This window comes from Bidens hawaiensis, unplaced genomic scaffold (assembly GCF_021521415.1).
Source record: "Bidens hawaiensis isolate Kalapana, Puna unplaced genomic scaffold, B.hawaiensis_p1.1 tig00026875_1, whole genome shotgun sequence".
Taxonomy (NCBI): domain Eukaryota; kingdom Viridiplantae; phylum Streptophyta; class Magnoliopsida; order Asterales; family Asteraceae; genus Bidens; species Bidens hawaiensis.
Genome location: NW_027494334.1, coordinates 147,068 through 162,707, shown reverse-complemented (window position 1 = coordinate 162,707; position 15,640 = coordinate 147,068). Strand labels below are relative to the sequence as shown.

Sequence of the window (15,640 nt, the reverse complement as noted above, 5' to 3'; positions counted from 1 at the left end):
TTATCCCCTTTTGGCACGTAATTAATGATTGATTACCTACCAAGACCATTGTTACCCAAATTGTTTACAACAATTAATAAAAAAATATCATCTATGTTTACCATAGTATCAGAATAAAGTTATTATTTTATTTTAGGATCCACACATAAATTTAATGATAGTATTTCTTATTTTAGCTGCTTTATTCGAAAAATAATATATCTTTTAACATCAACTTGGATAAAAGTTCAAAATATATATATTATAGGAAAAATATTACACTAAAAGTATAAAAGTATCATTAAATTTGTTAATTCAAGTTTCATATATGCACATCAAGAGCATGATTGTAGAAAACTATAAATAACTTTAGGTAGATAATATAAACGTTGTATAAGTCTTATACATCGTACATAGCTCCCATAAGATATAATGAAAAAACGAGAAAATACCTAATTTTCGAATCTCTTATTAATTACTTGTTTTGATGGATTAGTGATAAAGATAGAAAAAATTAATAATTGCTAGTTTTTTCGAGAGACTAGAAAATCATTCCCTTGCCATGTAACCAACCGTATTTTTGTTACGTTCCTAAATTTTGCTAGCTACTCTTATAATAAAAGGCGTTAAGAAAAAGTAACAGATACACGTGTTTATTAGTTATTGAAATAATAACTGATATAACATGATTTAAAAGTAATAATAATAATAATAATAATAATAATAATAACAATATGAAAATAGTTTCCTTTTTGGGGTTAAGAAGGTAGCCCATGCTTGCAAGGTGTATGGTCGCCCTAATGGCACACACACCATGTAGCCGATGACATTATAAACCCGCCTGCCACTGCCACTGCCACCATTCATTCGCTGTGAAGAAGCTTTCCATTGCACGCTCTCCTTCAATTCAATTCAATCGAGTGTATGCTTTTACAGTCTGTTCATTTACAATACTTAATTAGTTATCATTAATTTCTATTCTAATTCTACTCATGCTATCTGTTGCTATTGCTGCTGATTTAGCATTCTTTCATTTTGAATTAATCTTACTGTTACTGCGGCGGCGGCGGCAGTTTGATTTATTATTATCATCGTTATCGTTTGAATTTTTCATTTTAGCGCGAAAATATCGGACTTTTAGGTTACATTTATTATGGACTGTGTGTATGACTGCTGTATGTTATTATCATGTTTCTATACTCATTTGAAGGTGTTATACCTTCATAGTGATTGTTTTGCGGCTTTGTATTGTTATAAAAACAACAAAATGTTTGATTATGCTTATGCATGCGTATTTCTAGTAGTAGGGGTGTAAACGACCCGTGTCAAGCCGAACCCTAAGCTCTTTTTTCTAAAGCTTGAGCTCAGCTCGTAAGTTGTTTTTTCAAGTTTAGGCTTGGTTCGGCTCGTTTATTATCTATTAAATATCCGTTTTTAGTTATTATAAGAAAAAACATTAAATGAGTCTAAGCTCAGCCCTAGCTTAGTTGTACAGTGTGAGATTAATACATAGAAGTCCAAATGACGCAAAACTTGAAAATACACAAGGCTTGTTAAGGTTTTACGAGCCTAAACGAGCTTCCATACAACGCTTGAGCTCGGACTCGATAACCAAACGGGCTTTATTTGAGGCTTGGGTTCGGCTTGTTTTGATTTCGAGTAGTTCGTGAACAGCTTGGCTCTTTTGCACCCATATTTCTAGGTGCATAGATATTTTGAAGAGTTTTAGAGCTAGCATGGGGTCAAGAACAATTGGTAATTTTTAAATAAATATTGATATAACATAACAATTTTGAAGGATTTCAAACAATTTTTAATTGTAGAAATGTTTTGTTTAAAGGTTTTTTTTTTACAGTCAAGAAAACATACAAAATTTGCAGTTTTGTATACTACTACTACTTGATTAAAGAAATAACCTTTTGATTGAAGTTGGTGCAAATTTAAAGCCCTCAAGTATATGTCACAACCTCTTACATGCAAAATTGCAATACTATCTCTCTGACAAAGTTTGATGTGGTTACAAATTATTATGGTTTAGTCATTTAGAGTTCAATACCTTGTTGGATTTGAAAAGCAGTTAGTTCGTTGTCACCAAATGTCAGAATATACTTCTTTCCAAAAAGCAGCTGGAATATTTTGTGACAGGTGTCATGTCAATATGTTATCTACAATCACATAATGCAATTGCGTATTTTGCACATGTACAGTTTCTTTGATGCAATGGGGCTCTTCACAAGTAATCTACCGATGTGCCCTGCAGATCAGCAATGCTCCAGTGGGCTAAAACTTACATGAACTATTGTCTTTGCACTAAAAAGGATTGGATTTCACTAATACTAGGAATAGTTAGTGTAATCAGTTGGGGCGTTGCAGAGGTACCTCAAATCATCACAAATTATAAAGGAAAATCTTCTGAAGGTCTTGCTTTAGGCTTCCTTTTCACATGGATACTCGGGTAATATTATATGATGTACTATTAATGATTTATAACATTATGCTTTCTTATTTAGTTTTTCTCAAGCTTACTTTTTTTATTCTATTTGGCAGAGATCTTCTGAATGTGTTAGGTTGTTTGCTAGAACCAGCAACGGTGAGTGAACATTGTGTTTTTGTTAAATATGCATTTTTTTCATCTATGTCATGCTATTATTTAATTCATCTTATCTTATTCTGCAGCTTCCAACACAGTATTATACAGCAGTGGTAAGCATTTTATAACCTAATATCCTTACTTTTTGTTATGTAAGTTTAATAAATTAGAGCAAAAAGGTTCACATAATTTTATTGGAATTTGGAATGTAGCTGTACTTGGTGACTACTTTAGTTCTTGCCACTCAAGCAACTTACTATGGTTACTTTTCTCATAAGACATCTAAGAGACAACTTCCTAAAGTAAGAATTAGCTTCTTATATGTTGTTTTGCATTTCGACTTGTAAACTTTAATTTACAAGTTGTATAATTTATCCAGATTGAGTCAGTAGACAAAAACATAAAAGGCAGCCAAGAAGAATTAACGGTTCCTGTGCTATCAAAATTCACTCCAAGTGTGCAAATTCCATCTCCTGATAACAATTCTACCCCTGAAAAAGTATACTACAGGTATAAACATTTTTATTCACGAATGATACTTCTATTAAGTTGAATGCATATATTCATCTTATTTTATGTATCTTTTATGGTGCAGTTCTGCTAGATCTTTATCTAGAAGTCACACTCCTACTGTGAGCTTCTTTCACTCACGAACAAATGCAAATAAATATGATGAGGATACTGTTCAAGAACCATTGCTTGGTGAGCGTGTGTCGGGACAGTCACCTCCTGCTTCAGAAACCAAGACTATGTTATGTGTGGTGAGTAATTTGGAAAAATGTATTGTCTTTAAAAACTTTAACTGTTACTGAAGCAGTGATGATTTTGTTCTTCCATGATTAGGTTTTTACTGTGACAATGTTTCTATGCACATACAATCTCAAACTTGAAAGAAACAGTTATCTCAATTTAGATTCAGTAAAATCACATAATGGTGTTGTCATGCAAGTGGGAAGAAGGCTTTTACAGGTAAGGAACCAATTTTGTATCCTAGACATCTTTTTTGGTCCTTCAAATTAGCATATGCAATTGTTTACGGAAGATGTATTATCACTTCTGTTTATGAATATGAACTTTTGCTACAATGTAATTTATCTTAAAATTATTTCATCAACATTTTGTTATGTTTATTGCAGGTAAGTGGCAGTTTGTTGGAAGGTAATAACGGTACAGAGAGTCTTGGGATTGGGACCTACCTTGGTTGGGGAATGGCAGTCTTCCACAAATTTTCTTAAATGTAAGAATCCACTTGTCATGACTGTTACGTACATATGTTTGTATATATATTATACACACAATCAATTAGGAAGAAATGATCTTATTGTAAAATGTTTATAAAGGTCACTGATGCATCACTTTTGTAATGCTGATGTGCACTCATGTCTTAGTTATAGAAGTTGGATCGGTGTTAATGATGTGTGTGTGTTTAAGCTTGAATAACATGTTTATTTTTGCTTTTTATGTTTGCAGATCAGAAGGGGCAATGCCCAGGTAAGCATAAATCTTTCATCTTCTTCCTATTTATTATTTGGTTTTAGGGTCATGTGGTTAAAATTGTTTAAGCATGCATATAGCAAGTTCACATAGTTATCAATATGCAGGGTCTAAATCCACTAATGTTTGTCTTCGCTCTTATTGGAAACTCTACTTATGTAGCAAGGTAAGTGCTCGTCACATTCATTTGCTTATGAAACATTGAAACCACACATTTCGTTGGCTTCTAGTTTAAGAAAACTGTTTGCTTATTAATTATAACATTCTGCTGAACTATCTTATTACTATCAATGATTATAGCATACTTGTGAGCAGCATGGAGTGGTCAAAAATACAACCGAATCTTCCATGGGTGGTGGAATCAAGCGGGTGTGTAATGCTTGATACTTTTGTATCCTTGAAAGTTATAAAATTATAACAATGCTTTTTAATAATGATGATCAAATTTTATAACATAAACTTGTTGATCCTTGACATCATATTAGATTCTAATTCAGTTTATCTATTTTCGTGGTAAAAAATTCAATTGTCTCGAAACCAAACAAGGAGACCTGGATCCATGATTGATAGAACGAATTAGAAACTTGTGTACCGAATGCATTTGTGTCCTTTCTTAGGTATCGAAACATGCACGGGAAAGCAGGATTTGATCGTGTGGAGACACTCTTGGTATGAAGTATGATCAATGGGAATCATGGTTTCTAGTGGCGATTTGACAAAACATTTCTGTTTTCTTGTATGTTTTTCTTTATCATTTATGATCTGAGCATGCATTTTTTGAACCTGATCTACTAAACAAGGATGACCCGAATCTAAATTGGATATGGAGTCAACTAGCCAAAGCTCTTTTTATTATAATATGATGGTTTTGACCTTTTAAGATAGTCAATAAAAAAGTCAAAATCAGATTTATCAAAGCAACTGGAATTGATCATCAAAATCATATTCTATTCACATGCCCCAAACAATTTAGTTGTTATAGACTTATAGCAAGCTATGTATCTAAGGATCATGTTAACAGTGTTTCTACATGAAATTTCATATGTAACACTTTGGCAAGTATCCAACCTTCTAACATGTATAAGAAAGTCACAATTGTGAAATATTTTGCATCCCTGATTTGTTCAATGTCACTTCCGGGTAACCGACATTGGGGTATTGCACTTATCAATCTTAAAACTAGCATTAGAGGCGTAGATCATGTGAACAACGTGACTCAACTTTGTTTGTTGTATGCTAAACTTGTTCAATATTAAAAGGATTGAGCGGGCATTGAAACATTTGGTGATCTTGCACTTTGTATCATGTAAGCGTGACATCAATCCTTGGACTCACTATATGAATACGCATTTGGTGATTGAAATGCTAATACATCATTAAAGATAGTTGTGAAGAGTTAGGAATGGATCGGATAAGGACATATATGTTATATGAAACTTTGAATTGATGGAAATGGTATAAAAATAAGTCAACATTATACTCTATAAATAAGAATTTTTTAATGAATTCTGATAGTTTTTTTTTAATTATTTTGAGTGAAATAAGATATGATATTTAAATGATAAAATTTATTAGAATTTTATATACAGAATTCAATTAAAATTATATTGCAAAACATTTTGTGTATGTTAGCTACCAACCTACTTTAAGTCGATGATCAAAGTTGGTTCACTAAACTTAAGTTTTCATTCTTTTTATTTTTTAGATACTATACACCCAACCGGCCAAACAATTTTCACCTGATGGGAGTGATCGAACAGAACACCAACCAACCCGCTCAACATACAAGACATATTGTCATTTTGTCAATCTATTAAATCGAATTCCACATAAAGTCTTAGCTTTGTACCCATGTTTCATAACTTATAGGGTAGGAATTGTCTAATTCCATAATACCAGGGATTAAAATGAAAACTTTCATGTTTATTTTGGTGATAAAATTTATATCCCTTGATCATATTTATATCTAAATAAAATCAATTTTCAGGGACCGTAATACGTGTGCATGACATGTAGCGGGATACAGTAAGTTTTTCCACTCAGTTTAACTTCTTTACTGAATGATATTTTGTACATGAATACTGGAGAAACTTATGGATGTTTATGTAAAACATATTTGCAACATTCCGGTTATATTTCAACAGTTTTTTTTTTCTCCCTAAATAATATCTATCTTATTTATCTGAACTGTCATTACTGATCTAGACTCTAGAGCACATGTAAATGAGAATAATTGAGCCAAAGAAATAAATAGACATCCCCATTCAGTGTAATATATAATTTGTATGAAGCATATATATATTTGAAATGCAACACGGATTTCACCAAAAATTTATATATGTGTTTTTTTTTAATTAAATGGTGTATCCATAAGGTATTAATCAAGTACAAATTCTAATATAGTTATATTCAATTTGATTAACTATCCCTCCTGTTAAATAACTATAATTCTTCAATACTAATAAATTATATATGTTGACATAAAACAAGCATCAAATTCAAAAAGAGCCACATTCTATTTTTTAGGCATAAAACAACCCTTCACTACCCACTTAGACACTTAAGTATATTTTCTTTTAACTAATAAATCTTATTTTAAAAATTGCTGATTTTTACAAAATTTTAAATTTTTGTGGTATGTTAGCTAAATTCATCTAGTTTTATGACTTTTATCATATGTCACTTCATTAATTTCTAAAGTTTTAGTTCTCATTTTTAGTAGCTAGATTAAAATATTTACTTGTAGATATTCATATATGATATATGGACCACTTTGCTAAACTTAATTTCAATACGAATCCAAATTCGATAGGCGTCTGATAATTCCAGTTTGAACTTCGATTTTTAGGATCCATCAAGTTCAAGTTCTGGTCCAAATTTAGTTTACTAATGAATACAAATTCAGACATGTCTGTATTGGATTCAGTTTACATTCATATGGGCCCCTATCAACACTTGAGAACATTACTGTTTCTCTTTAGTCACTGTTTAACATCAAACATAATATGTATCAATGCATTTCACAGCCATGAGTTTACTCACTGTGTTAAATCCGTGTCACTGTCTAAGTTTACTTCTCCAGCGTGCAAGGGAAACATTTCTTAGAGATTGGGACACGAGAACAAAGACTTCCGGATAACAGGTGATGCACTTTTATCCTTTTGAATTTATTGTTTAAATAGGAAGAATGTTAAATTGATTTTTTATTTTTTATTATGCGTGCTCTCTATTACAGTAATGTGGACAAAGTTCGGGATTTTATAAAGAGTGTCTACGTGGATAAGAAGTTTTTCGCTTCGAAGGCGTCCAGAAAACCTCCTAGAGATACACTGGTAGTAATAGTATGCATGTCTAATTATATTTTATATTTTTATAGAGAAGATGTATACAAAGGTTACTCAAACATTAAAACAACTTTAGAGGTCACCTAAGTATCAATCTGGGAATCTTGCTGGACATTGTGGAATGACAGAATACCCGTGAACTTAAAGCTTTTGCTACTTCTAGAGTTGGAAATTGACAGATACCCTTGAGTTTACTTGAATTTGTTTTGACAATCCAGCAAGAATTGATTCTTTGAATTTTAAATTTGACACAGGCTTTAAATTGAAGGGCGTCTTGTCATGGATATGATGACTCAGAAAAATGAAGGGTGGGCAACCTTTGGCACACCTTTGCAAGCACAACCGAGTCAATAAGATCCCTTAGTTGCTAATCCTTTTTTGGCATAGGAATTATCAGAGGTATTACTTATTAGGTTAGCTAAATAGAAAATAACCGTTGCATTGTTATTACTAATTTTTTTATGTATTCAGGATGGAACACAATCACATGGACTTGATATTAAATCTTGCAATCCATTCGATTTGCCCGGTGATGCTGACCTTGAATCTAGCAACATGGTAAGTTGGTGGTGTAATAAGACTTCAGTTATAATTGGCATCAAATTATCAACTAATTTGTTCTGTTTTCAACTGCAGTTGTTTGACATGAGCTGCAATTATAATATGTCATTTGCTCCTGGTGATTCACAAGGTAAGATCATAACAGACAAATCATTTTTTTATTGCGTTATTCAAATATATTTAAGTATTTGTACTTTAACATGATTTGCAGATGCCTTGGTATAAATGGCAGGGCAAGCGACAAGCATGCAAGCACCTTCCATATGATTTTATTTTACACTATTTATGTAATACGCTAATCACACTGGTAAAATCTTTTGGTTCATTTTGTAGGAGTAATAAAGTGCAGGGTCCTATAGCTTCAGTTGGAGGGAATCCGTTTGCGTAGGTTATGTGGCTTCATTGGTGGAATCTTTCTTTTGTAGGACCGATCATTCTTTTGTGGATACGATCTAACATGATTATGCTAATTTGTTATTCTGTATTCCTTGTAAAAATAAGCTCTGTTTGTGTTTGACTGTATTGAATATCTTAAAAGTCCTGTGGTTTGTAGTTTTTAGGTAATTTAGTACCAATTCTGGAGCTTTAGAAACTGGTTAAATATGCTGATGGTTGTTTAAAAGTTAGGTTTATTTGTTTCTGCAGTTTGATGTATTCTGGGTTTAATCTGTGTATGTAATGCTAGTTGGTGCAAAAAGGATGGCATTTTTGATAAGCTGCAATCTGCGAATGAGTTGACTTGTATTTGGTTTATAAATATGTTGATGTTATCAGGTGCGCAGTGCTTATTAACTCGGTTTTGGTTTATAAATCAATATTACTTAAATGTTAAATTAGTCCAAATTGATGGGCACCACCAAGCTACTGTTGGGCTCTCCACCTCCATTGTTGTCGTCCTGCGCAGCGTTACCAGCACCAATGCCTCTGATACCAACATTAACGTTGTCGCCACCAAAAGGCCACTACCATAGTTGCCACCGCTAGGCAACATAAAAGCAAATATAATCGTTGAACCCACCTTGTTTTGTTATAGAGTTTTTCCTAGACTCTAATTTGTCTTGAGCTTGTTTAGAATTGTTAGCTAGCGGGCCCAACTAGACACGCCCACCTTGTCATGTATTCATGTCTAGTGTTTACCAAAAGTTAATAAAAACGAAGTTATAATAATAAATAAATAAGAACAATTAAAAACTATTAATTGTGAAAACTCTTTTTCCCCACATTATGTTACTATTCATCAAATGTACAAGTTTAGAGTTTTAAGGTTCAAGTTTCGTCGGTTGATTTATTAACACGTTCACGTGTTGACTTCAGTCTTTTTCATGTGTTTCACTTTTGCTTTTTTCTCTCTCTCTCTCATCACTTCTACTTTACACATTTTCCTATACTTAAAAATCAAATGCAAATTGTTTTCTCTCACTTGTTCTCTTTTATGTATAAAAAACTTTTTAAAACTTTTGCATAATAATCTTTTAAATATTTTCTTTGACGTTGTAATCTTCACTTACTTTTCAATTTATTATACATATTTTATTACAACACTATAACTTATTTCATTAAAGTTTTGTTGTTTTTATATTAAAATGATTAAAATTAAAAAAAAATATTACATAAACACAAATTCCGTCGGTTCTCACAAATAAGTTCAAATTATAGCAGTCCTCATAAGTAGCTTACTCGGAACTCAAACACATTTGGTCGGATCACACTCAAATTTGGTTGGCTCGTCATCCTATATTATTACAACTTCACCAACTTCCTTAAAAACTACATGCGCTTCTCCGCATTCTTCGTCCTCGGCGGTTCGATTTTTTTATCCATTATTCGACAGTTTTCCATTCCGGTCGATGTGATCACTTGTTTCGTGCTTTTGTTTAATTTTACGGATGGGATTCCGATCCCGATTGTGGTACGACAGGTTTACATGGTGGTGTTGGGGATTATCGTGGCGGCTTGGTTTACGAATTTGCCGGAATGGACGACGTGGACCTTGCTTGTCGCGTTGGCGGTTTATGATTTGGTTGCGGTGTTGGCGCCCGGTGGACCGCTTAAGTTGTTGGTGGAGCTGGCGTCGAGTAGGGATGATGATCTTCCGGCGCTTGTTTACGAGGCGAGACCAACGGTTTCATCCAGGAGGAGGTCGGGGTTGGGGCTTTTGGTTGGGGGTGTGTCGTCGGATGCGGTGGAGCTTGAAATGGCGCGACGTAATGGTAATTCGGGAGATGGTGAGTCAGGTGAAATGATGGATGAGGAGACTTCGCCGTTGGTGGCGAGTACGAGTAGTCAGTTTTCGGTTTCTTTGAGTCCGAATGATCAAGAGAATGAGATTGTGGAAGATGAAGGGGAAGGGGAAAGGACGCCGCTTTCTGCGATGTTGGGTATGAGGGATGAGGTGGGACCGCAAGAAACGAGCGTGGAGGTTCGTGAGGAGATGACTCGAGGGGTAAAGCTCGGGTTAGGTGACTTTGTGTTTTACAGTGTGCTTGTGGGGAGAGCTGCGATGTATGATTTGATGACGGTTTACGCTTGTTACCTTGCTATTATATCTGGACTGGGGTGCACTTTGATACTGTTGTCGGTGTTTAGGCAAGCTTTGCCGGCTCTACCGATTTCTATAGCTTTGGGGATCATTTTCTACTTCTTGACGCGTGTGTTGATGGAACCGTTTGTGGTCGGGACGTCGACAAATCTAATGATGTTTTGACTACACTTGTTCTCAGTTTCTGTAAGTCCGTATTGAGGTATTACCGTTGAGGTTTTTTCTGATGTTATAGTTGAATCATTTTAGTTAGGGATATTGCACCCTTTGAGTTGTAGAGTTCTTGCTAACTATCTTCATGTAAGTTTTTAAGGTTGTCAAGATTCGAAGAGTAAATGAGTTTAATTCCCAAATTTATCTCGAGCCGAGACTTTTTTTTATACATATATTTCACTTGTGATTAGTAATATACCAGATATGGGAATCATGTTTCTTGTATGACCGTGACTTGTTACCTTGCCAAATGGGAACTTGTTATTGCATTTGTGAAATGCAGCGGTTTAGATGATGTTTTAGTCAGTTATGAGAAGCGTTCTGTGTGCACAGGGTTAGTATGTTTACATTCTTTGAAATGAGCTTGATGATTGTGTACTGGTATAACCACAAAACAATGGATATGATATGAAAATCGCCTGTTTAAACAGCCCGAGATTGTATCTTCTTCAGTAGTTAGTATGCAACTAATTGAGTATAATTTCAGCATTCAGAGATTTGTAGCCTTGTACCGATACAAAGAGGTCATAGTCAGTTGATACAGACCCAATTTCGACCCGAATCTTGGGCATACTCAGGAAATATACAGTTACAAGAATCTGGATCAGTTCATTGTTGCTTGAAAACTTTGATAACCTTGACTGAATGGCCAATGACTTGGGTTTTTTTTAAAGACTTATAAATGCTACTGGAGAAAGTCCTTGTAATAACTCTTTGAAGGAATGTGGATGATATTTGCAGGAATGGTTTGTTTATAATCCTTGATAACTCTTTTTGAGTGGATTACAATAAAAGACATCTACTTAAAACAACTAATAGTGTCGTCCGCCCATGTAAAATTAAAAAATTCATATTTAAGCCCTTGATCTTGTAGTTGTAGGAATTGAAATAGGGTCGTCCTCGTCCACCATGTAATAGCGTCGTCCGCCCAAGTAATATTGTCATCGGACCTTGTAATAACATTTCCGCCCATGTTGAGACTGACGTGAGGTCGAAGACTCACTCAAAAATAAACCGATTACAACTATTAGATAGCGGTAAGCGGGTATCGAACACAGGGAGTTTGTGGAAATTGTGTTACCAAGTAGTTGTGTAATTTATCTAAATTAAACTAAATGCAAAAAGTAAATTCAAAAATTTGGTTGTTTGGTTTTGATAACAAAAAGAACTAAGCAATAAACGAGTTTTAATCAATATGCGAAAATATGTCTTCCCTCGGTTTCAGGTTTCCATGAATGTTACAGTTAATATTTAACTGGGATGAACAATAGGTAAATTTCGTGTTTATGTAAACGAATGCGATAAATGAAGATCAAGTACTTGGATTATACAACGCAAGGTGATCAATCAAAAACCAATTAGTTTATCCAACCCTAAATCTCTCCCGATTAATTTCGATTACTTAAAGAACCAAGAAAAGAACCAAGAACTGACGGTTTAGAACACAAAATCGATAAACTAATAATCTATCAATCAATACATCAACACCATAATAATTTAATCAATATGATCAAACTAATATCTTAGCAATTTCATAAACATTCAACCAAACAAACATAAGAAACCTTACAATCCGAGGGAAAACACAAAGGAATTTAGCCACACATGTTTCGGTTTATCATCCCCTCAATTATAGTTTGCATAAGAATCAAAATAAAGTTTCTAATGATTACCACACTTGATATTGATCAAGAAGCTCTCAAAATCGCCCCAAGGTTGTCTCTAGATGAAAAGATATGATAATAATATCAAAGGCCGTCCCAAATACAAGTAAAAAACGGCAGTTACAATTGCAGTGTCGCCTCCACCGTAAGCTACGGTGGCCACCGTAGCTTACGGTGGCTTCCAATTATCCAACGGTAGCCCAAAACTGTTGTACGGTGTTTTTTTCTTAGGGTCCCACCGTAGCTTACGATGGCTACCGTAAGCTACGGTGGACTTTAACATGGCTTCCCTGTTTTCGTTCTAACTTCTTCATTCCACGTCCGTTTTCGCCCCCGTTTTCGCCTACGTTCTCGTATTTCCATCATCTAGCTTTTCATACCTGCCATTACACGAGTAAACGTAGTTATCTAATTCAACAAAATAAACCAACTAAGCGCATGATTATTAACAAACTTAAACCAGTTAAGGGTTGTCCCATGGACCACCCGTCAGGGACATGTGACAATACTTAATTAGTTTTAAATAGCGCTGCCCGTCCATGTAATACCAGCTTCGATACCCATGTTGATGAATTGCATAATCAGTTGGTTAAAAAGACATGTAATCAAGAAGATAGAAGTTTACAAACAAAAAATAACCATGAACCATGAAATAGCTATTTATATCATGTACACAATTAATATTTTTCAGTTAAACTACCATTGAGAACTGTATTTATGAATGCACTAGCAATGATATTGATGATACACAAATGAAATTGTATTTATGAATGAATGCACTTGTGATGAAAAATTGATGATAAACGAATGAAGGGGGTAGACAGGCCAAAGGTTGCTTTAGTCTCTACTATACGTGTGAAATTGTTCTGACATAACTATAAAAGTATATCACATCTGAAAAGTGTCAATTTATGATTGTCATATAACATGTGTATGAATATAATATTATTTTAAAGAACTATACACGTGTTCGGTATATTTTTAGATACCTGTTTATGTTATGCCTTGTAGGTGTGTCGACATAGTACCGAGACTATTATGTCTTCGTTTTCTAAAACGTAAATTTGATGATCGTTTGAAACCAAACATTTAGAATAATAAATGAATCGGCCTTGTAAGTAAACGTTGACAATCTTTGATCTCTGCTCAATGATAATTTATTTTCCGTAAATCTTTATTATTACAAAATGAGCATAAGACTCCACAGAGGAAAAAAGGCACATCTCTGTGTTTGTACAAAAATGTGTGAGAGAAATTCTTACACCAAAATTACTTCTGGTATTTAGAGCCAGATATATAAATCAACATAACAAACAGCTAAACTCCAGTAAATTGAAAAGCTGGACCAGCAACAAAACTATAATCAGCACTTAAATCATTAAACACCGTCTCATCATCTCGTTATCTTCTTCGGCTGTAATCTCTTGAAAGCCATAAATGTAACTGCTGTTGATAAAGAATACCTTTATCAAGTGAAAGTAAAATTAGTAATGACTTTGAGTGCATGCTCGCAGTAATGTGATAACAATATCATAACATACCAAGTAAATGTATAGTTGAGATGATCTTGTGGCATTCTTGAACTTTGAATCAATGCATTAGTATCTTTTGGGATTGGGTATGGCTTACTGGGGTTGACGTTTTCGTTTACTGCTTCAATGTACACCGTGTTCTCAGGAAGCCCACAACTGTGAGCAATTTCAGCAACATCAACATAGAACCACTGACATGAATTTGGGTCGTTCGCTGGTACAAAAATACTAGGTTTCTCACTTCCACGAATAACTCCAACAACTTCATCTAGCATTACTTGTGGAATATCCTTCTGCAGATCAAAAATAGTTTTAAAAAAATAATTTTTTGTTGTATTCGACATGAACTATGTATTCTATATATCAAGTATGCTTAAGCATATAAATGACACCTTCTCAGTTGTATTAGGCTTCTTAGACCAAAAGTTCCACCAAGAGCCACTTTCCTGGAAATCAGTAGACCGACTAGCTTCTATACTTTGACCAGGTCCATCACCTTCTAGAGCTTTCAAAGACTTGTCTCTCCAACTCCGTGGGACCCACCCTCGGTTGACTAAGATTGGCATCTGCAAACTGCACAAAAGCTTCAAGCTTTCAGCATCTTGTAACATAAATGGAATTATTAGGGGAAAACATGGCTAATATTGCTGAACCGACCTTTCAGGACTGTTTGGGAGTGGCATAAGGGGTGTAATGAGGTAATATCCGTTTTCAGTCACTCCTGATATGCTTCTAGAACGTGGGCCCACATAAATGGATTTTGACTCATCAAAAACTCCCTTGCAGACTACCCTCCTGAACTCCAGTGAGTCCAGATTTTCACTCGAAGGAGTGATGTGGCTGCGGTTGATTGGTTCCATTTCTAATCGACTATGTCTGTACTCTAGCGTTTTAATCTACATGGTCATCACATGCACTATGTTACAAAAGTACATATTAACTTAATTCTATGCATCATTTTGTGGATGTTTTATGCAAAAACTGTGGCTTTTGATAATAAAATGTAATCAATTTGACATTTACGCGTAGAAATAAGTTAGTAGATTTAGCAGGACATACCTTATCTTGTCTTCTGAAGATCTGCCAAGTGCCTAGTCCAAAAGTGATAGCTCCTGGAATAAAAAGAAGGAACCTTGTCCATCCTTTTTGCTTCTCTGAAAGATAATGAATGTTTAGTTCAAGATGCAGTGAAAGCTTTAAAGTTGAACTAATAAGCAATTGGACAGGCATTTGATACATAACTGATTTTCAGTAAAGAACCGTAAAAACTACAACAGAAACATGTGTACCAATTGCTTCAATACATATCTCTTTCTCACACTAATGTGATCAACACTAAGTGCAAGTGTCTGTCGTTGTTTTCGTGATTCTTCACTTAACATGGCTCATGTGTTGAACGTGTCCCTAAACAACTAAAGCACAAAATAACACCAGCTAAGAACTAATTCACTTTCTCTACCAAAATCAAGCAAGAGCTATGATAAAAAATTAACCAGAACTAAAATCAATGGATCACTAAGCATTTACACAATCATTAGATCTCAGGAAATTATAACCAGTAGCCAATGTTCTAAGTACACCAAAATTAAACCAACATAGTAGCGATCAGTTGGCAACTAATCACCAACTTTTTTCCAGATTTTACAAAATCAGTGATTAGTTGGCAACCGACCGTGATTAAATTTTTAATAATAGGCAACATTAATCAGTCCTGAATGGGTCGA

At 34.3% G+C, this 15,640-nt stretch overlaps 1 protein-coding gene and 2 pseudogenes across 3 annotated transcripts; 2 read left to right on the top strand and 1 right to left on the bottom strand.

Annotated features, from left to right (window-relative positions):
- The first annotated feature begins 2,102 nt into the window (after nt 1-2,102).
- On the top strand, nt 2,103-4,626 carry LOC143574269 (vacuolar lysine transporter YPQ1-like; annotated as a pseudogene). The gene is made up of 12 exons (XR_013142561.1): nt 2,103-2,434; nt 2,527-2,569; nt 2,656-2,682; nt 2,782-2,871; nt 2,949-3,079; nt 3,165-3,330; nt 3,413-3,538; nt 3,706-3,806; nt 4,040-4,060; nt 4,171-4,229; nt 4,364-4,454; nt 4,549-4,626. The product of XR_013142561.1 is annotated as a vacuolar lysine transporter YPQ1-like (transcript).
- Nucleotides 4,627-9,739: 5,113 nt separating this feature from the next.
- LOC143574268 (presenilin-like protein At1g08700 pseudogene) lies at nt 9,740-11,462 on the top strand (annotated as a pseudogene).
- Nucleotides 11,463-13,458: 1,996 nt separating this feature from the next.
- Nucleotides 13,459-15,161, bottom strand: LOC143574262 (surfeit locus protein 1-like). 2 transcript variants are annotated; one of them, XM_077058924.1, is made up of 6 exons: nt 14,976-15,161; nt 14,574-14,812; nt 14,309-14,489; nt 13,926-14,209; nt 13,755-13,847; nt 13,459-13,724 (listed from the first exon to the last, which is right to left on the bottom strand). In XM_077058924.1, the coding sequence occupies exons 1-5, from the start codon at nt 15,153-15,155 to the stop codon at nt 13,778-13,780; spliced, it is 954 nt and encodes a 317-aa protein (XP_076915039.1). In that variant the 5' UTR covers nt 15,156-15,161; the 3' UTR covers nt 13,459-13,724; nt 13,755-13,777. The 2 variants fall into 2 exon arrangements, with proteins under 2 accessions (XP_076915039.1, XP_076915038.1); XM_077058923.1 differs by having other exon boundaries at nt 13,463-13,847.
- Nucleotides 15,162-15,640: the final 479 nt, after the last annotated feature.